The 22,475-nt window shown below is 52.9% G+C and overlaps 1 protein-coding gene across 2 annotated transcripts; it reads right to left on the reverse strand.

The window, feature by feature from the left end:
* Positions 1-315: 315 nt before the first annotated feature.
* Positions 316-22,223, reverse strand: Slco4a1 (solute carrier organic anion transporter family member 4A1). 2 transcript variants are annotated; one of them, XM_041641807.1, is made up of 12 exons: positions 22,134-22,223; positions 12,637-13,517; positions 11,587-11,677; positions 10,134-10,255; positions 9,604-9,715; positions 3,846-4,000; positions 2,809-3,004; positions 2,506-2,671; positions 2,240-2,412; positions 1,920-1,984; positions 1,408-1,556; positions 316-1,009 (listed from the first exon to the last, which is right to left on the reverse strand). In XM_041641807.1, the coding sequence occupies exons 1-12, from the start codon at positions 22,202-22,204 to the stop codon at positions 869-871; spliced, it is 2,322 nt and encodes a 773-aa protein (XP_041497741.1). In that variant the 5' UTR covers positions 22,205-22,223; the 3' UTR covers positions 316-868. The 2 variants fall into 2 exon arrangements, with proteins under 2 accessions (XP_041497741.1, XP_041497742.1); XM_041641808.1 differs by having other exon boundaries at positions 12,637-13,512; positions 22,134-22,218.
* Positions 22,224-22,475: the final 252 nt, after the last annotated feature.

A 22,475-nucleotide genomic window follows, 5' to 3' on the forward strand; every position in this document is an offset into this window, starting at 1 on the left:
TGATAGCAGTGTGTGGCCACCCTGTGCCCACCCCAAGGCTCACAGATGTGGCCTGATTCATTCAGGAAGTGGGGAAGGTCCAGAGGTCTGGGACAAAGCCTGTCTCCTAGGGGCCAGGAGACAGGAGCCTGCACCACTGTTGCTTTGCTCCTGGTCACAAAGGCAATAGGGGTGTTCCCTGGGAAGTGTTGTGTGCCCAACCAATTTCTGGGACAGCCTATTGCTATGGTAACCTACATCAAAGATGGGCAGACTGACCTGCCAAATCATAGACACCATAGAAATAAATAAAACGCCACACAAAAATAATTGCTTTAAATATTAAAATATATTATGTACATAGCCGTAACCAAAACATAGAAGCACACTGCCCGCGGAATCTGTGTGGCACTACAGATGGGATCTCACCCTCTCTGCAGTTTGCTTGGACATGAGTCACATGATCAGGTACAAATCTGATTCCATAAACACTGTTCAGTCCAGACATAATGATTCAAGTTGCTCCTGCCCAGCCAGAGGCCGCCAGGCTTCGAGGACAGGCAGTACAAGCAGATTCAAGCAAATGTTAGGTGGCTGGTTCCACTGCTGCCCTGTGTCGGGCAGGAAGTCAGGACCCGTGACAGCCACGAAATGTAGTGATACCTCCAAGATTGCGGGGGTCGGGGACGTGTCTGGTTCATACATGACACACTCCTCCCTCCTCAGTGTCTCAGAGGCCGCTCGGTCACAGTACGGGGCAGGGCGAGGCCCCAGAATACAGTGTGAGGTTTTGCAAGGTCCTCAGTGTTGCCCCCCTCCCCCCCCCCGTGAGGATGGGGTTAGGGTACCCAGGAAGAGTCCTCCGGAAACGCAGAGGGGCCCGTGGTTGTCAGACATTGCTCTGGAGCTGTTCTGTGGGGTTGTCGAAGGCTGAGGACTGGCTGGGCAGGGAGGCCTCCAGGGCATCCGAGGACACCGACGGGGACTTGTACAGGAAGTAGGCAGTGACAAAGAAGAGGAAACCCAACACCTGGGGAGACAGGAGGAGATGTTGGCCCTCGCCAGCCTGGGGGCTCCGTGCCCAGTCTGAGACTGCTTTTGTAGAACTCCCTCTGCTCTTGGGGAAGAAAGACACGCCTTTCCTGCATAACTAGTCCCTCATGGGGAACCGGTGCTTCAGTTCGGGAACGAAAACTACCTTTTGGTTAAAAGCAGACGCCAACAGAAGGCGGAAGGACCTGGCACTGTCCCCTGAAAGACATGCACTTGCCCTGTCCCTGGAAACTAAAGGACTGCTCATCCTCGGAGGGTGGACGGACCTGGATTTAGGGTGGTTATAAGCCCATAGCTGCGCCTTTATACAGGATAAGGCAGGAGGCTAAAGAGAGGGCAGAAACAGTGCAGCCAGACCCCAGAAGGCCATCTCACCTTGAATGTGAGCCCTGCAATGAGCATGTAGCGGCTCATGGCTTCATTCTGGTATACAAAGCAGGAGCCCTGGTGCCCACACTGGTCCTGCCACAGCAGGCAGGCCTTGTCAATCACCCAGCCAAAGGCAATGGGCCCCGGAATACTGCCTGCCAAAGGAGAGAGTTCGGTTAGGGCCCTGATGGGGGAAGGAAAGGGGGGGCACAGGGAGAGACCTTTGCAAGGCCATATTGTCCATTCGTGTGCTCGGGGGTAGAAAGGGGACTTCACTCCTTTTCCTGAAGAGTTGGCATTGGGCAAGGAGTGCCATGGTTCCTCAAGAGGGCCCTTTTGTGTTGAGGCAAGGCCACCTACTGGGTAAATAAATGACAATGGGTCCCTCTAGTGGGCATTTAGGGGAAAGGCCCATCATGGCCGAACGCCTGCATAGTAACACACAGCTTGGTGATAGGACACCTCTAGGTGCCTTATTTATGATCACCTGTCCATGGCTTCCTCACCCCCCAAAGTACCTAGTGTTCTCACGACAATCCACTGGATCCCCAGGGCGAAGGATCTTTGCTGATCACAAACACACCTGCAAGGAAAATCGCATCGTCAGAGCCCATGGGAAGCTGGCTGCGCACCTCAGACCCCTCTGCCAGCAAGAGTCCTGGCCACATCACCACCTCCCTAGGTGCCAAACACCTCGTTGGGTACCAGAGACAGTCAACTCCGATGCCCCTAGACCGAGGCCCATTTCCTGGGCCTGCGGGTACCCCAGGGCCCACCAGCATCTGCAGAGCGCCACCTGCTGGTACTACGAGAGAAAAACATGGTGAGAGCTTCTTACCGTAGCGTGGCGGTCAGAGCTGGAATGCTGCTGAGGAAGGTAAAGATAATTACAACGAACACGAGAGCCAGAAGGAGGGGCTTTCTCTGACAGGTGGAAGTGCACTTCCCTGCGGTAGCATTGCCCAAGCCAGAGGAAACCTTCTCAAGGACACAGCTACAGCCTCGGAATATCTGGGGAGCCCAACAACAATGCTGATCATATAAGGAAGGCAGATGCTTCCCGGTCCCGGCCAGAGCAGGGCAGTGGGCGGTGACCACACTCACCTTCTGGCCATCCGGGCCCGTCTCAGCACCCGCGGGGCAGCCCGCAAAGCAGGCCGAGTAGTACACGATGCCATCTGAGCCACACAGGGGGCTGTAGTTCTCCGGCTGGCAACAGTAGATGGCATTGCAAGCCGCCCTCAGGTCCAAGTGGCCTTTAGGCAGGGGACTGCAGAAATGGGCCGTTGGATGTGTGTTAGCAGCCGGGCAGACATTCCGGTATACTTCCCTGCCTGCAGGTTGCTGCGACCAACGCCTCCCTACCAGTGACAGCCCTCAGGAAGGTGGGGTCTTTTCCAGGCTCACCTCCCAACGTAGCTAGTGGTCACACCTGCCATGGGCATGTTGGGACAGTGCATGAGGAAGACAAAGAAGGCCAGTAGGCTGGTCAAGGTGCAGAACAGACAGAATCTGATGATCCCAGAGCCACGGAGCTTGAACCTGTTCATCAGGAAGCCACCCAGGAGCGTGCCGCCACCGCCTGCTGGCACCACCAGGTATCCTGAGGAAGGAACTCGGTAAGGGCCCAGAAACTCTAGGCCTGTCATTGCTGCGGCACTACTGTGGACACTGAGGAACGGGGAGAATGAGAGCCGTGGGAGTAGGGTGGGTTCTCTCAGGCCACCTGGAAGCCCAGATCTCAATGACTAAGGTCCATCGTGGGTATACAAGGGGCGGGGGAGGGTGTGTCAGCACGGGAAAGTGATAAGAGAGGGAGCCATCAGGTATGGACGTCTGGGCCAGGTAAGGATGTGTCCAGGAAAAGTGGGGTCACAAATGATACCCTCTCACGACCCAGACAATGAGATCTGCAGGGTGGGCTGTAGCTGATGCTTTCCATCCACACTGGTCAGTACCTTAGACTGAGCCCAGCGCTGACCTCCACCCACACAGGTCAGTCCCTAGGCTGAGCCCAGCGCTGACCTCTACCCACACTGGTCAGTCCCTAGGCTGAGCCCAGCGCTGACCAGTGCATGGGGCAAAAGTGTGATCAGCAAGGCTGCAGCCCTGCCCTCCGCACAGGGAGGACGTGGGTGCTGGTTGAGTAAGGGTTCTAGATAGTGTCCACTCTTGCAGTCCATGCAAGGTCAGCCTGCCACAGAATCCTGTCAGGTAGGTACAGGGATTCAAACTTAGACCCCAAGACTCCGGGGCACCAGCTGCATGGCTCATGGGGACATCTGGGCTCAGACCATTTCTACAATGAATGGTGGTAATGTGTGTAGGAGTCGGCCCCGCCCTCCCCCTGGGAGCACTGTCCACTTGGAATTTGAAGACTATGGCTAGCATGTGCAGGAGTCATAGCCCTCTCCACAGTGTATGTCAATGCTCAGTCTCCTTACCAAACAACGTGGCGGCCTCGGACGCACTCAAGCTGAACTGGGCTTCAAAGAACTTGGGGCCGAACGTGGACATGCCAGCGATGAGCGTGGCTTCGGTGGCCCCTGCCAGGCAGAGCAGGATGAAAGTGGGATTTCTTAGGAGGAGCCAGATAGAGCTGGGTGAAAGGGGAACAGAGGGCAGAAAAAGACAGAGGGTCAGGATGGGCCAGAGTTTGTGCGCCAGGAACCTGCCGTTCCTGAGGCTATCGATACAAAGGGCCCTGGTTTTGAGAAGGCAGTGAAGTGGTGCCCGTAGCTATCCCAGGGACACACCTGGGGCGGGTGAAATGCCGGGCTTGGCAGGTAGTGAATCAATGGCCCCACTGTAAGCCTTTGGTACACCTGTCCTCAATACTAAAACCAGTTCCAGAGACCAGTCACAGCTGTGGCTGAGCTCCAGTTTCTGTGTAGGGACAAGGAGACAGATCCCAAGTGAATGAAGACAGTAATCACCCCTGGTAGCTATTGTGACAAAGTAGCAGAAGCTCTGGGGGGAGGGTGACCACCAAGGCTGGGACAAGGGGTGGGGGCCACCAAGGGCTAAGAGGTCACCAAGGTATAGGGATCTAGAAAGCAAAGGAGTTAGCAAGAGAGGTTCAAGCTCCCAACCACAAACTCCGGGGAGAAGAGGCAGGCATATGTATTTGGAAACAGGGACCTTCAAGGAGTGAGTCCCTAGTGGACTTGGCTAGCTCCCCTTCTCTTGGCCTGTACTTTGGGGGCAGTGGTTATAGGACACTAGAGTTGACAGTAGGACTGGCCGTCAGATGCAGCCTGCTAATCCCACGGTGACTTTGGCCTGGGGTCCTGAGACTCTAAGGGCCCAGCACTGCAGCCCCTGGGTTCCCTCCTGCCGCTGTCCTTTCTGGGATGTGAAAGGCATCAGCTACACCTGCAGCCACACAGCTGCGAAGGTGCCTGACTTGCCTTCCCAGGACCACACGGCAGAACAGCCAGGGTGTGGCAGCACAGACCCTGGCCAAGAGAGACCACTCATCCGAGCAGTGATTCTAAAGGCCCTGCCTACCTGCTGGCTGGGAGTCAGCTACCCTGGGTGAGGGCTATGTGCTGGCTGTGGCATCGAACAGAAGACCGGTTGGTGTGAAACACTACAGAGCCCCTGGGAACGGAGCCTGGGGACCCAGGTGGCCATCATGCAAGCGATTACAGGGCCCCACGGTCACCTATCTCAGGCACAGGTCACACAGGAGCAGGGTATTCCCTGAAGTCAGCTCATGGTGCAGTAGCTACACCGTCTTCTGCAGTGAAGCTGCTTCTAGAAGCCTGGCTCTTAGGGAGAGGATGAACGCCACTCCTTGCTTGCTATGTCTGTCTATCCTGCTCCTTTTATTTACCAAGGCTTGGCGAGCTGGTACCTGCTCCCTGCCTCCTGTGTGAGCGGCCAGCACACATCGCTGCCCCCATGAGAGCCAGTCTCTCTGACAGATCTAGACCTAAGAGATAACAGTCCTGGACATCAGCCAGGGAGCTGCACACAGCTTCGTACTCAAGCTCCGCATGAGGAGGATCTGAAGAGAAGCCAGGATCAGCTCAGCCCTGGTCAGCAGGCTCCCTGAGGGAGTACATACCCACTGCTTCCTAGACACTGACCAGAGCATTGGGAGATCAGACTGGCCCCAGGGAGAGGCTCAGAGGATTCCTTCTAAAGTAGAGCGCACCCAACTCTTTTAAATTTTACTTCTTAACTTGAAGGTTGAAAGGGCTTTCCAGGCATTTGCTCAACTCTGTGTCCTGACAAAGGAAAGCAGGTGTGGAGGAACCCTGGCCCCATCAGGGACTTACAGGCTCAGGGTGCTGACTCCTCACGGCCCCTTCCCACCTGGGGTACATCTGGTGTTGGAGAGCCATGCACAGGCTGGTCCGTTCCGAAGATATTGCCTGGACCTGCTTAGCTTCAGGCTGTTGGCTGAGGATAAGGGTGGCTCTGTCATGCAGAACATGTTACACAAGGTGTCTAATCCCACTGCCGGCTGGTTGGCTGAGATTCTGGAGTGTGCCCTGAGAACTGGTCATGCCTTTCATGACTGTGAAGGAGGCACACATTCCTGTACTTGTTAGTTCCAGCACCTGGCTTCAAACACTAGCCCTGGGCATGAACCTCTTACTGTATAGTACTTGGTAAGAGATCCATGGGGAGAGTTGGGCAAAGCTCATGCCATGTTCTGCTTCCCCAGACAGCTCTGCTATTGGGGTGAGGAGAGGCCAATTTTAAGACCATGGTTAGCAGGCCTTCAGCCAGTCCAGTCATGCCTGGGGCTCCGCAGATGTGGGAGGTGATGTATGCTGTGAATATGTTTTATTACCATTGGTAATAAAGAAGCTGCTTTCGGCCAGTAGCTTAACAGAGTAAAGCCAGGCTGAAAGAGATATATAAAGAGAGTAGGCAGAGTCAGAGAGAAGCTATGTAGGCCTGCCCGAGACATGCCTGACACAGGAGGGAACTCTACCGGTTTCCACAGCCACGTGGTGATACACAGATTAGTAGAAATGGGTTAATTTAAGATATAAGAGTTAGCCAGAAATGCTTAAGCTATTGGCTGAGCAGCATTGCAATCAATATAGTTTTTGTGTGATTATTTGGGTCTGAGTGGCTGGGAAACAAACAAGCGGCCTCCGACAACAAACTGGCGCCAACATGTGCTAGCTAAATCCATGTAAAACCTGAGAGAGCTTGGAAAGGAATTCTAGGCACACAAAAAAATGAAGTTTAGCCACTTTTTTTTCTGGATGGGCTCTGTTTGCTGGTGGCATGCCATAGCTCCTTTAAAAGAAGTCTTCCTGATTCAGTGGTAGCAGAAAAAAACAAAACAAAACACATGGTTTCAGAACAGCGGCTTCCCGGGCCATGCTGCCAACACATACTCTGGCTCTTTCAGGAGGCCAAGCACTTGAATGGGGTTTGTGAGCAGCGTGATGCAAGTTACTCAGTGGCAGCATGGGCCAACTGTTTGCCAGAGTTGTGGTGGTGAGCGCAGCTCCCACCCCGTAGTCTCAGAGGTAGTGAATAGGCCTCTGCCATGTTGGACTAGGCAGAGCCAACAGCCAAGACCATGGAGGTGGTCCTAGCCATGCCTTCTTAGCAATAAAAAAGGCACTTCTGATCAGAAAATAATTACAGATACACAATAAAGATAGATTCAGATAAAAAGTTCTCTAAATGGATCACAGAGTTGCATAAATGTAGGTAGGCTTGGGAGAGAGAAGAAAATAAGTATAGAGAGTCATAAAAAGAAGCAAATAATTTTAAACCAAAATACTTAGAGACAGATTACAGACCGTCATAGATTAAAGAAGTAAAGGAAAATAAGCCACATAAAGATGGAATATACACAGAGCATCTGGATTATGTATATTATTGTGTTTTCTTTGATTTTTTGACTGTGAATGAGCTAAGTGTAGAGATATTTCATAGTATGGGCTGTTAAGCTAAACAAGCATATATATTTTAAAGGTATCTTGACTTTAAAATTTAGGTCTAAGGATTTGTTGCTTTGGAAAAGAGGTTCTTCTTTTGTTTCCACAGAGGATAAAAATCTGTGGAATTCTTCTAGACTAATGTGGTTTGATGGACCAAGATTCCCCCCGCAAAGGTCATTGTGAACATCCTTCAAAATTACTTCACCCAACAAAAGCAGAAAGCAGTTTGGAGAGAACTATGGCCAAATTTCCAAATATTGTTTACATTTAAAGGGGGATATGCTATAGAGATTTACTTTGGTATGAATCTTGGTTTATTGGTACAAATTTAAGATATATATATCTTATATATATATATATATCTTATATATATATACACATTTCTTCTCTTTATTAAGGTATTGTGTTTGTACAGTTCAATTAAAAATGTAATGTATAATTAAGAAATACAGGTTAATAGATAGCCATCTTTAATAGTCAAGTTTGTAGTCGTATTAGTTAGGTTTTCTAGATATATAGAGATATATTTCAGTTAGAGAGGTATTCTTCAAATCTTTCAGAGACCTTCAGAATATGGCATTTAAAAATGTTTTAAGAACTTAGACTTTTCATGTCAATGAGACACATCTGCTCCTGGCAGCACCAAGCTGCTTCAAGAGAATAATGGGCATCAAAGAAACTTGTTATGGAATTGGTCAGACATTTGGGCAAGAAACTGTTCTTGCCTGGACTGTTTGATGCTATGCTGTATGAACTGGACATACAGGACCTACAGAAAAATGACTGAACTTGCCTAAAGAAGGCGAGACAGTCCTTCAGGGTTTCTGCTATGTGAAAGAGTCTGCCAGACATTCTGAAGGACACAGAAGAAAGTAACTGCTGGACTTTGACATTACAAAGCCAAACAGATCTTCAAATTTCCTGCTTCATGGAAAAGTCTTCCAGGAACTATGGGCCTGTAGGCTGAAGATGGATGCCCCAATGATACAGAAGAACTTTGGGTGACTGTCCAGGCAGCGAGATGTCTCTGTCAATTCTAGAGTTTTGTAAGTGGCTAACAATGCACTTCCTGCCAACTTAGGTAATATTATATCCTTCTGAAGTCTTTGGTGGGATTGAAGAATAGATAGTTATAGTTTTCCTTAGTTGTGATAAAAGATAAAGTAGATATAAATGTTGTAACTATAATTCTTGCTTGATACCTGTTTTGCTATATGTAATCTTGCTTTGTTAAAGTTAAAACTTTTCCTTTTATTTAGACAGGAAAGGGAAGGTGATGTATGCTGTGAATATGTTTTATTGCCATTGGCTAATTAAGAAGCTTCTTTCAGCAATAGCTTATCAGAGTAAAGCCAGGCTGAAAGATATATATATATATATATATATATATATATATATATATATATATATATAGAAAGTAGGCAGAGTCAGAGAGAAGCTATGTAGGCCTGCCTGAGACATGCCAGACACAGGAGGAAACTTTACGCAGTAAGCCACAGCCATGTGGTGATACAAAGATTAATAGAAATGGGTTAATTTAAGATAAAAGAGCTAGCCAGAAATATATTTAAGCTATTGACCAAACAGTATTGCAATTAATATAGTTTCTGTGTGATTATTTGAGTCTGAGTGACTGGGAAATGAACTAGCAGCCTTTGACAACACTCAGGCCCCTTAAGTAGGCAGCCCCTACTAGCTCCTAGGTGAGCAGTAATAAGATCAAAGCCTGTGAGGTCTTGCACCACCACCTTCTCCAGCCTCACCTTGTTCCTCTGGGATCTCTGGGGGAGGGGGTACCCTTGCCCTCCCCGTGTTAGAGCAGGCTGTGAAACTCAGCCCCGCCCACAATAGCCCTCAGCTCCCAACTGGTAGATCAGGACATATGAATCCGCATCATTCTCTAAGACCCCAGTAGTTCAGAGACTGTACCTTGCTTGATACATACAGAGAGCAGAGCCGGGTCAGACAGACAGACAGACAGACAGGAAAGGGGGATAGAATAAGAGAGAAAGCCTGGAAAAGACCACCCCAGGGGAGGGAGGGACTGGTCAGTGAGAGAGGCAGGAGTTGGGAGAGGCCTCTGCCTCTGTGGTTCTCTGTCCTGTGTCTGGTTCAGAACTGCAGCTCCTCGAAGCTTCTGGTAGTGAATGCACATGTGATACCCAGTGAAAAGGCAAGAGTGGCCAACTCTGCCTGAGGGGCTCTTTGGGGAGGGCCTCAGAGGCCTCACACACACATACACGCACGCGCACACACACAAACACACACGCACACTCCTTACAGGGGCAGGTCTCTGACTGTCTTGCCGAAAGCCGGGTTGCTCACTGCTCTGTGGCCATGGTCTTTCAGCTGCTGGGTCTCAGTTGTTCTCATAACGACGTAGCGCTGGGAGCCTGCAGGGACAGAGTTGGTAGAGAGCTACAGCTTCTAGAAGACATCGCGTATTCCATGGAGGCTGCCCCCACACTGGCTCCTCCACCCCCTCAGGACCTGAGAACATGGCATGCAGACACGTATGCAGCATTGCAATCTAAGGCCTGAAGGCAAGGTTGTCACGGGACAGGATTGCAGATATGAGAGTAGAGGGCCCTGTGGGCTCAGTAGAAGGGAAGCGAGGGGGTCATTTCTGGAGGAGACACAGGAGGGGGTAGCAGGCTGGTTTTGCCAACCTTGCTCTCCACATAGAGGGGAGACCGTGTTCGAAGATTCCACTTCCCCTTAGTGGAAATGGCAGGGAGAAGGGGACAGGACAGGACAGAATACATATCCTGCCTCCTGGTTGGGACCCGTGTACCAGGGCGGAGAACTCACCTGGCAGCTGTCGGGGATAGCCAAGGATGGGGATGGCGATGAGGAAGGCAATGATCCCGGCTCCCACGAAGCCAATCCACCAGGCGCCAACCCACAGTGGGCTGTCAGTGGTCAGCTCTGTCCTGTTGGGAGAAGCCATGGTCCTTGGATTACTGACCGGTCACCCATGCCCTTTCCAGCACATGCATGGGGTGCTCACTCCCCCTAGGATCTCTGTGCAGAGGGCAACAGAGGCCCATGGAGCTACAGTCCTGTGTTCACCTCTCCCTCAGACTGGAGAGGCCCTCTGATAATGGCCACTCACTAAGAGAGCAGCTCCTCAGATCCTGACTCCTGAACCCAGGGAAGCTGCATCTGGGCCTCAAACTGAGACCCTGGGGGCCAAGCCCATTGGGGACAGGAGCTTCAAGTAACAGCTGGTGTCCCTCCCCAGCCAGCTGTCATCCTCAGGGCCACAGAGCTCAGGGGACAGAGGGCTCAGCTGGAGTTCACTGAGCTACCCACACAGGAACCATTAGGCGTCCAACTGCCATCTGCATAGCAGGAGAGAGAGGGGCTCTCAAATTAAAGAGAAAAAGTGATGGGAGGGGAGCAACTGGCCAGTGGGATTTCATACCTGGGAAGGGAAGGGTGCAGGGGAAGCAGGGGTGGAGGGATGGCAGGCTCAGGGGCAGAGGAAGGATGGATGAAGGACTAGGCAGCAAGGCCAGGGCAACAGTGTAAACCCCTATGCGCTGGTATAACAGGAAGCTGCCCCGGTGCCTGGCTCATGCTCCCACCCCCATGTGCAGAGTGACTCAGAACCCAGAGCCCACGGGGCACGAGACATCCAGATCCGGGGACACGAGCCTTGACCTACCTCAGGCTCTGCATAGAACACGCACCCTTGACCCCACAGAATCAACCCAGCGCTAGAGGCGGCATTGTGAGGGGGCAGAGCACTAGAAACCTCGCTGGCGCCATCTGCAGAGAAAGTCCCAAGGTGGAGTGGTGCCCAAGACCCAGCACAGCCACCAGGAAAACTCAGCAAGAGCTGCCCTTCCGTGACAGGACACAGGGCCAGGCCACCTGCACAGCCTTGCTGAACAGTAGCCAGCAGGGCCACCCCAGCCTCCCCGCTCTGCCTCCCTCCATCCTTCTCACTCCTCACTCTCCCATTTATGTTTACAAAAATTAGATACTGAAGATATAGACGCAGTGCCTGTCACTTTAAGAGCCTGAAGACACACGGTCAGGTCAGGGCTTCAGAATCATGTCAACTTGAACCCACCCCCCTCTATGTTTCCCACCTCTCAGGGTTATGTCCTCAAAGCCCCTGCACACCCCCAGCCCCTGTAGCCAAGATTAGCCCAGATTTTCCCTGCTCTAGCCTCCTATTGTATATCAGACATCCTTTGGGGCCCACAGCATCCTGGGTGCTGAGGAAGGCAGGCGAATATACCCCGTTACTCACCGTTGGCTCAGGTCCGTGTAAATGTTTAGCATGGCTCCTCCAATCAGATAGCCCGCCGCAGGTCCAAGGATGGCCGCCGTGTAAAAGATGGCTAAAAGGCAAAGGGAGTGTGCAGCCGTCACACACCACGCGGTGGGCCCTCCTAAGAGATGCCCCCACCATGCTCCCGTGTCTACAGCTCCACCGTGAACCCCTTTAGGTCAGAGTGTGTCTGTGCAGCCTCCAGCTGGGAATGACATTTAGTCATCGGCTCTTAAAACGTCCCCAGAAGTGCACTTTGGATGTCGTTTGCACTCATACGAAAGCAGATATACCATGACTCCGCTTTGCATGGTGAGGGAGGGCAGTGTCCATGAAGGAGGAACTGGAAAGGCGGGCATAAGTGGGCACAGCCAGAAGCGAGGGCTGTTTGCAGGAAAGAGCGGAGCCTGCAATGAATGCTGAGCTCCCTGTTGCATCTGCCCCCAACAGGAGCCTCAGCCGAGGCCAATTGGGTAGACAGCGAGATTAGCTACATCACACCAATTGCCTTGAAGATCACAGGCCACGATATAGAAACTATGAGCTGCGCGTTGTGGCTTTGCCTCAAAGTCTCAGCATTCCTGAATTCTCACCACTGATTTACCACCTAGGGAGCCGGGCTCAGAGTATACACAGAACACACAGGGAGCCGGGCTTGATTCCTGCCCATTTACCTTTGCACAGGACTCCTTCCAAACCACACAGAGGCTCAGTGCCAGCATGCCCTGCCCTAGCTCTGCCTGAGGATGTGGGGGTCCCTGAGCAGACCCTGCCTAGTGTGGGCCAGTGCCGAGATTTCTGGCTTGAAGTCCCTGCAGTGCTTCTTAGAGAAGTCAGCATCTGTTCCCCTGTCTCATAAAACCCTGCTGGCTGTGCCACTTCAAGTTAGGGGCCCCTGGGTCATATGACCAAGGGAGGGGCATAAGATCACCTAGCCAGGCTCCCAGAAGGTATCCACTTCATTTCACCAATGTCACCATCTGGTCCCTTCCGCCTACCCGTCCTGATTCCTTGGAGAGCCCCACTCACCAATATAGATGGGCGAATAGTTTGACTTGACATTCTCATCCAGGTAAGTGACACCCAGTGTGTAGAGAGGGGTGGCGCCCACACCATGCAGTAGCTGGCCCAGCATGAAGACCAGCCGGTAGCTGGACAGGCCCGAGTCCATACACTCCACGTGACTCCCGTTGCCCAGACACGCCCCGGTCCCCACCTTCTCATCCATCTTCACCTCGTAGTGGCCAGCGGTGAAGTGGGGCAGTGCAAATACCAGGGAGCCGATGCCCAGGACCAGCACGCCCCAGCCCAGCCAGCGTGGCTTGTGCCCCTGGCCCCCAAAGTAGCTGACGAAGGTGAGGCAGAGGCAGGCGGCGATGTCGTAGGAGCTGGCGATGAGCCCGCTCTGGTAGCTGTGCAAGTCGAAGCGCTGCTCGATGGAGGTGATGACGGTGTTGATAAAGCCGTTCACGATCATGCCCTGAAGGAAGGAGGCTGCACACAGGAAGAAGAGGAAGCCCTTGGGGGTGTTGAAGACCTGCAAGCACTGGGGGGTGAAGGCTCGCCAACCACACAGCGTGTTCTTTGGTCCTGCGGACTTGTACTTCACCTCACGGGCTATCTGGCTATTCCGCTTCTCAGCCTGGGGCTTGAACAGGAGTTGGCTGGAGGAGTCCAGGGGGCTGTGGGCAGAGCGCAAGGAGGCCGGGGACGCCCTGCTGCTGGGTGGAGTGTCACAGCCGCTGTCTGTGGCAGAGGACGCACTGGCCAAGAGGTGCTTCGGGAGGGAAAGGAAATGCTTGTCCCCCATCCCGTGCTGGGGCATCTCCAGCCTGGTGCGGAGGGCTTTGCAGCACAGCAGGTAGAAGCAGAAGAGGTCGCTGAGAGGACGTCTCGCTGCTGGGTCTATTCTGTGAAGAGAATTTCTTGTTAGAAAACCTTTACCTGCTCCCTCATCTGTCAAAATTCCTACATGAACACTCAGAGCCCACACAGTCCACCACTGGGATCAGCCTCCTCTGACCCAGAGTGGCCTCTGGCCAGCCCTTCACTCATAGCCCTGCCGCTAGTGAGCTACACCTGCCCTGGTCCCAGGGACTGGATTCCAGCAGACTTTGAAGGTGTGGCCATGCCTGGAAATGCTGAAGACAGAGCTATTAGATGGGGCCACCAAGCAGTGAGCAGAGCTGAGACACGGAGGAGGCCTGCAGCCACCCTGAGAGCCCTGACCTGCACTCAGCGGCTTTGCCTGCCTGAGCTGTCTTCCGCCGTAGGAGCAGAACCGCCTGAGAGTCAGCCATCAGTAATTCAGATCTGAACCACACGGTTCCAGAGTTCATAGAGTATAACACAGCCGTCTTCTGGAGGACACTGCGACCCACCACTGGGCCCAGGCTGACTTTAACAAGCTGGCACTGCCAAGGAGCCAGGAGTTCTAATCTGCGGCTGTGAGCAATAGAGATTCTACCATAAACATTCCTAGTGTAGTTGGTGCCAGCCATCAGGCCTGGGGGGACTACTCATTGTGCCAACACTTTCTCCACAAGCTGGTGTCCCTGCCAGAGAAAGACGGAGAGCACCTGAGGCAGAGACGGTTCATGCCGTGGGAGTCAAACCTTCCTTGGGCAGCCCGTGTAGCCAGGCCCCACAGAGACAGCAGAGTAGCTTGTACGTATGTGTGTGTCTATGCACATATGTGCACATTCATGTAGAGGCCAGAGGCCAACACGGGGTGTCTTCCTCCGTTAATTTCTATTTTTAAAATTGCAATTATTTATTTATGGGGGGTGCACACAGATTGCTTGTGGCAGTCACAGGATGGCTTGCTGAAGTCAGTTCTTCCTTCCAGTAAGTACGTCCTAGAGATTGAATTCAGGTCATCAGACACGGTGGCAAGTGTCTCCACGGGATAAGCTATCTCACCGCCATATCTTTTATGACAGGAACTCTTGTGAAACCCGGAGCTCACTGATCCGGCTAAGCTAGTTGCCCAGCAAGTCCTAGAGATCTTTTTGTCCCTGTTTCCCTTGCTCTGAGATTAGAGATTACAGGTGTGTGTTGCCATGCCTGTCTTTTTACATATATCGTGGGGTTCTGACTCAGGCCCTCATGTTTGGGCACCGCACTCTTTACCGCCTGAGTCATCATTTTCTCAAACGGCAGCGGAACAGGACAGAGGAGGGACAAAGGGGAGCGGGGTAGGACTAGATGAGAACAGCCATACGGCATGCCAGCCTTGGAACTTGGGGTTGAAACAGAAAGCAGACTCCTAGGGCACAGGGAGAGTCGGAAGGGAAAGACTCAAAGTTGCCAGACTCAAGGTCACCAGAGAGTTGTGTGTTTTAGCCTTTAATCCAGGCTGGCCTTGTGCCCACTTGGTCCCTCCACTGCCACCGGGGACTACACAGGTGAGAGGCAGATGGGCATTCATAGGATGTGATGGAACTCAGATCGCAGTAGGCAGTAGGAAGCAGAGGGATTTCTTCCTTAAAAATGAAAGCCACCGCCGTGGCATTCTAGACGTTGGTGTACCAGCGTCACCACGGTTTAACCCGCGCTGAGAACACTGGCAAATATTTGAAGCACAATCTAAAACCAGACTTATCTACATTCTACACTGAAATGAGCAGGTTGAAATCCTTCTTTAAACATTAACAAGTGACGCTCTGTTTGCTGCCTCTCCACTGTAGGGTGGCAGAGTGGATTAGACGTGTGGCTTACACCGGTCGTACCAGCATATGGAGTGGGATGGAGACAGAAGGATCACAAGTTCAAGGCCGACCTCAGCTAGAGACTCTCACTCAACAAAAGGGTGGTAAAGATGGCTCAGCAGTGAAGAGCGTTTCTTTCCTAGAGGACCCGGGTTCTGTTCCCAGCACCCATAGGTGTTGTACGACCGCCTATAACCTTAGCTCCAGGAGGTTCGATGCCCTTTTCTGGCCTCTATGGGCACTTGCACACAGAAGGTATATACTCACACAGCCATGTGAATAAAAGCTAATGTTTAAAACAGGGTCAAACTTAGTTGGTAAAGTGTTTGTCTCGCAGGCCTGAGCACCTGAGTTCCAAGCTCATATGATTTTTTTTTTTGTTTGTTTGTTTGGTTTTGGTTTTTCGAGACAGGGTTTCTCTGTGTGGCTCTAGCTGTTGTGGAAGTAGCTCTGTAAACCAGGCTGGCTTCAAACTTACAGAGATCCACCTGCCTCTGCCTCCCAAGTGCTGGGATTAAAGGTGTGTGCCATACCTGACTTGCTTGTTTTTTAAAGCTGAATTTCACAGGGCAATGCTTGCAATCCCAGCAAGGAGGAGATGGAGACAGGCATATTCCTGGGGCTCACTAGCCAGTCAGTTTAGTCTACCTGCCAAATCAACAGGAGACCCTGCCTCAAAAGGCAAGATCTTCACATACCTGTACACCATGTGGACCTGCACACACATGAGCAGCACAAACATACACCCCACCATCACCACCAATAAAAGGGAAATGTGTCATTGCACACATATCAACCCTTGGGCCTCCATTGCCCACACCCACAGCTGCCATTCTGATGTCAGGAGGACCGTGCTGCTGAGCTGTCCCAGCCGCTAGCTTTCAAGTTTCTTCCTAGGACCTGCTAGATTCTGCTATGGCTGGAGCAGCCTCAGTGCCAATCTGGCTAGACTGCAGGTGTCCCTGGATTTGTCACATGCCACGGTGAGCATGTCAGTGAGGGGTTTCTGGAGGAGTCACCATGGAGTCGATAGGCACCACCCTCTGGAGGGCCTGGCTGTGTGTGTAAGGGTGGAGTTCAAGGGAACCTGGCACCCCAGATTTCTGTCTTCACTATCTTGGTACATGTTTAGCTTTGTAATCTCATGAGCCAGTCCCTAATAGTAAATCCCCTTATATTTCTCATTGCCTGTCCTTCTCTGGAGAACACTGCCTCATGCAAGGTCAATCCGTTCCTTTGATACGGATACTGCTCTGCTATGGGTGGGATCTCTGCTAGGCACCAGGGTTCAGGGATCCACCCCCAGAATACCGTCCCCATTACAAGGATCCCACAGCAACCATACATGAACAGTCCTTAGGAGCTCCTTGCAACCGTGTGTAGCTGCAGATCAGCAGGATCCAGGCTCCTATGGGACAAAACACACGGAGCTAGGATTTGCTCACCCATTGCTGTAAGCAAGGGAAGAGGCTTTCACAGAACATCCAACACCCTTGTGTCCATGACAAATGTGGGGGGCCTGGTTATCCTGGACACATCCCCACCGACTCCAATTATATGGGAGGCAGGTCCAGCACTACTTCAGAAGCACCCTGTACTCCAGCTATCCTATGACAGAGACCTTTCTCACACTGGGACTCCAGCCATGTGACTACCCCACCACCACCACCACTAAATAGCTGTTGGTGGGGGCACTGCTGGAGGGGAGCCTGCCTGCGTGCCAGCCCCACCCCTGCACCTGCTTCTACTTCTAGCTGCTGTGTATGGGGGAAGAAAAAGATCTAAGGCTCGGAGGAACTTTCTTAGTCGGAGAAGGTCTTACTGAGAGCCACCACTGCTCAGGTGGGGAGGAGCAGGCTCTTTCACACAGCCCACCCTCCAGCAAGCAGACTTTGCCCGTGCTGTGTCTCAGGCTGCCAGGCTGGTTCCACCCAGACTGCCCTGCAGCGCAGCCCTGTGGGATTAGGTCAAACTGATTAGCCCAGGATGATGAAGCCCTGGGGCTCCTGCTGTCAGCTGACAACTCCACACCTGAGCACTGTGGGAGGGCAGGCATGTGTACAGGTGTAGGTAATACATGTGAACAATCTTAGGAGGCCACAGATGACCAAGATTCCCTTGCAAGCCCCCCACGCTGTCTTCAGGGCTGCAAGTGGAGCATCTCACTGATGATGTCTTTAGTTCTGGAAGAATCCAGTCGTGGCCTCCTCCTCTCAGTGGTCAGAGGCAGCCCCATCTGTGAGAAAAGGCCTGGTTTGCATGGCTGCATGCTATGTTCCTCCTGCTTGCTTATTTCCTTTGTCCATCCATTTTCTACACTCCCAGCTGGAGCTGTCCCCTGGGCCTCAGCTCACACTGCAATTTGGAAGACAGGATTTCAGAATGGTTCTCTGCCCCGGGTCCCTGCACCTGGGTTTCTGCAGGCCATCCCTAGGACATCCTAAAGCCCCAAAGCTGGGGTGTCAAGCATTACTCTCTCCTTGCTTTGGAGACACTTTTGAGACCCAAATCCTAGACCCTCCTTAGGCCTTGGCAGCCAGTAGACCCGATTCATTTCTCTTCCCTTCTGCCTTCTTCTCTCTTCTTCTTTCTCCTCTGCCCTCAACCCCAACACCCCTCATGAAGCTCCAGTCAGAAAGAGAAGACAACAAAGGCAGGTATCTATTTATTGCACTGAACTGCTCTGGGGCCACCAAACCTTTCACCTGGGCACTCCTGCTGACACCACAGCCTGGTCAGCTGCCACCCCTCTGTGACCTTGGGACTCTTCTCTGCCCCCTAATTTCTCCTGGGTATCTCCTTTTATACACAGTGTGGTGTGTTTTCACTTCAGAATGAGGCTCAGGCAATGGGGACAGGATATGGGCCAGCTACCAAAGCACCTAATTTGCACACCTGGTAGCCACATGCAGGTAAAAGATCAGGAACCAGCTGCTTTTCACAGAAGCTGCCGTGGACTAATTAACAGGGAGCCTGAGTACAAGACGCCAGCACGGGTCCAGAATGACCCGTCCCACACAGAAGGTCTGCGGTCTCAACCTAGGTAGGTTTTCCCACCCTGTCTATATCCGGGATTCCTGGAGCATGCAGAGGACCCTGCCAGGCGCCATGCTACAGAGAGGAATGGAAGCCTTGCTAATCAAGGTGTATTTGAGAAGCAGAGGCCAAGGCGGGCAAGTGCTCCCCACTTTGGCAAGTCAGAAGCCTCTCTGGTTCGCAGTTTCCTCCTGCAATGTGGTGTGAGGTAAAGGATACAACCCTCTGCACAAATGGGCCAAGCTGCCACTAGGCTCATGGAAAACAGATCTACAGTGCCCAACTTCTGAGGCACAGTTACTCCCGGACTCCAAGAAGGTCCACATGCCTCATTTGTTATCCCTCAGCTCACCTGACACTTGGGGACAGAAGTAGCTTGCTTTGCCTCTGCTGCGTGGCTGTCTATGGGTGTGAAGGTCAGAACCAGCACTTTACTGCAACAGGGGACCCTGGGGCTGCTCTCATGGCTCCCACAGCTCTTCTACATTCTGGTGGGGGGGACGACAGCGAGGGGCTCTGGTGATAACCTTCGTGATTTTCAGGTTTGTCTTAGATTCAGAAGAGGGCAGCTCTAGCTAGATAAGGGACCTTCCTGGCTGAGCCAGCCACTGCCTCCGGGTGGCCTCTTAGGGTGCAAATTTACTCGCAGGGTATCCTGGCCAAAAGGACCCCAAGTACAAAACTCAAGGGTCCCAAGGATGTATGGGTGGGGTGGAAAGCACCATCCTCGAATAATCCTACATGTTCTCTGTGCTTTGGGTCTGAAGGGGCAATGCCCAAAGCATGCCCCAAAGGTTGCAGGCTAAAAGTTAGTTACAAGGCAAAGGCAAAGACGGGCGCAAGGAAGGAGAGCTTGAATAGCACCTGGGTGTGGAAGAAGAGGCATGTTGGAGGTCCCTCAGCTTCCATGGTTTTGGGTATCTGGTGCCAAGGGGAGCCCTGACGATGGCAGTAAGTAAACTTCACCCTACCCACGGCCCCCAGTTTCTGATCCACATGTGAGTACTTGGGGGAGGGGTTGAGAAAGGGTTTTCTGTGTAACGGGTTCTCCTGGAACTCACTTTGTAGACCAGGCTGGCCTCGGAACTCGCAGAGATCCACCTGCCTCTGCCTCCTGAGTGCTATGTGCCACCATCGCCCGGCTGTGAGTAGCTTTATAAAGAAGTACCACTCTCATCTACAAATGTGGTCCAGGATTCTAATTCTTTTTTGTTTGTTTTTGTATTTTCAAGACAGGGTCTCACTATGTAGCTCTGGCTATCCTAGAATTCACTATGTAGACCAGGCTGGCCTTGAACTCACAGAGCTTTGACTGCCTCTGCCACCTGAGTGCTGGGATTAAAGGTGTGAGCCATGAAACTCAGTTGATTCTAATTCTTTATAATGCTAACAAAAATGAGGTCAAGATACCTGTCCACAGGGTGTTGGGGAAAATCAGAGGGCCCCCATCTGAGAGCAGCAGGTTTGGAGGCTGATCAAGGGAGCAGAGGGGAGGAAGAGCCCAGACCTCCCTGGTCTAGCTGCTGCCTCTGCAGTGACCCACAAGATGATGCAACCCAGGTCCAGCATGGTGGCCCATTTCCCCTACTCCAGCAAGGCTTCCAGGCTTCACTGGTCATGCAGAACTCTGGCCGCCTGTCACATGGGGACACAATCCCTGAGGGCCTGTCCAATTACTCACAGTGACTGAGAACTAGGGGTGTACCTCCCTGTCCCTCATGTTCATCAAGACCTCACCGAGGCCAGACTTCCACCGGAATCCCAGAACAAGTTTGGTGTTGAGCTTCTGAGAACTAACCCACACTCTCTCTTCCAGCCGTCATGGGGATCAGGAAGGAAGTACTTGGTCTCTGTACTTCAGAAGCTATTGACCGTATCTCCAGAGGAAGCAGGGGTGTCCCCTCCTTTCTGTCGAAAAGCCAGACTTAGCATTGGCCCTTCTGTGTCTCAAATGCTTCATCCTGAAATGGACCCACCGGGGCAAGTTTAGGAGCTCAACCTGTTCCGGTTTAGGTATAAATTCACACGGTGTAGCAGTCCCCACGTGGGAAATACGTTAAGCCAGGCGACTTCTGTAAGACTCACAGTTACAACACGCGATCCCAAACTTCAGTTATCAGTGGATTGAGAAAACGTGAGGGTCTGGAAGGCAGGCAGGCATCAGCAAGTTCCTCATACCAGGGGCTGTAATGGGCATCAGGTCCTAGGCCCATTCACAAGTCTGTCCTGCCCCTCTCTTTGCCCAGTCACAAGCCTTTCTCTCGCCTGCCTGGCCCCTCTGCAGTACTGGGGAAGGTTCTGGTTGGGACTTGTCCACGTCTGCTTCAGAGGCCACACCCAATGAACCACAATTAGATCATCCAGGAAGAATTTTCCAGGCAGTACCTGGTGGCCTTTCCTAGTGGGCAGACAAATCAAGGTGGTCCAACCAAGAGAGTCCCTCGGTCTTACACATGGTCTGTGCTCTTTGCAGCACAAGGTACCCGTTTTCCTTCGGTTCTTGATATAGCGGGGTTCCAGTAACTTTCTCTGGCCCGCTTTCCTCTCTTCTTGAGAAGAGAGTGGCTGACCAAGAGTACAAATCTCCAGCATCCCCCATATCATTCTAGGTACTCCAACATCCTGGTCCTCAGCCTGATCCTCGGTGACCGGGACTGCTCTCGTCCAAAGCCTCCAGCCAGTAAATGCGAGGCTCAGCAAACAGCCTCTGCTGTCCCCATTACCACAGCTACGATTTATAAATAATTCTGCTAAACCCCAGGTACTCCCTCCCCTGCCAACCGTCCACCTGCCCCAGCCGCCTAACAGCAGTTGACTAGACAGCTGCGTTGGTTTTTACCAAACTAGAAAAACCACCGCCATAAAACAGATGGAGAACTGGTTCCATTGCGAGTAAACCACCGTGGTTTCAAAGCCTCTAGACAGAAATACCCATGGCCTTGTCTCATCACGCTAATCTCAGGCCACTGAGCCTGGGGGCCCAGCAAGCTGCTGGGTGCAACTGTGTGTCTCTATCTCACACTTCCGTACATCTGCGGATGCTGACCTCTCACAGTGAAGGAAGTACACTGCCCTCGGGGTCCGGGGTTTGAAGCCAAGCTGCCAAAGAGGCACCAAACGCGGCCCGAATCCTCGCTGGCGTTCACCTGCGCTCAGAAACGCGCGTGAGAGGCGTGGATGGTGCCGGGCCACAGGGACCCAGTCATCCGCGCTCCTAGGAGGAACAAAGCCTGTCGCACGTGAGCAACTTTTGTGCTTCACGTTTTCCTCTGACTTAGCAACCGTTGCCGCTGCAGGTGAACCTGTTCCTGATCAGACCAGCAGGGGCTTGCGACCGTGTAAGCTTGCGGCTCCTTACTCAGGCTGGCAGCCCGAACGGCTCCCCACATGCAGTCCTGTGCCCCAACCCTCTCCCATCTTCCCTCTCGCTCTGGCGCAGCGGCTCTGCCTCCCCACCACCACCACCACCCCTCTTTTCCTGCAGACTCGCAGCTCCGTCGCGGGCAGCTGGCAGCAAGGAGTGGATTCTGCATCCGGCTCCCTCGGTCACGCCCTGTGCCCACAGAAGGGCCCCAGGATGTCTCTCCAGTGCCCGGGCCTGCTTCCCGCCAGACATCGCACCACGCGCCAACCCGGCCTCCGCAAACACCTGCCGCGCTGCTGACCTCAGCAGGTTGGGGTCGGGGTCTGGCACCTCTGAGAGGCGTCCCGCAATGGCGACAGACCCTGTCCGCATCCTGGTCCGAGTCCCCAACGCAGTCCATGTCCCATAGCACTCACCTTCCCGCGAACCCAGCTGCCGCTCTGCGCCCTGTGCTCTGGCCTTCGCGCGCAGCCCACTCACGCTTCATTCATCGCCCAAGCCTCCCCCCCCCCCCCCCGCGGGGGTGGCTTCGCCACCGCCGCCAATGGCAGCGCGGTTCGGGCGGGGCAGAGCCCGAGGTGACAGTGGCAGGAGCGCGCCAGGGCGGAACCGAACCAAGGGGCGGGACCGGGGCGGGTCAGGGACCAGACAGAGGGCTCCAACCGCTCGCTCGGAGTTTTACCTGAGGAGCAAGCATCACTGGCGGTGTCAGGCTAGGAAGATAGAGCTCAGGCCTTGCTGCGTTGTAGGTTCCACCT

The sequence above is a fragment of the Microtus oregoni genome, unplaced genomic scaffold (assembly GCF_018167655.1).
Source record: "Microtus oregoni isolate MIOR12 unplaced genomic scaffold, Mior012 000071F_ref0000514, whole genome shotgun sequence".
Classification (NCBI taxonomy): domain Eukaryota; kingdom Metazoa; phylum Chordata; class Mammalia; order Rodentia; family Cricetidae; genus Microtus; species Microtus oregoni.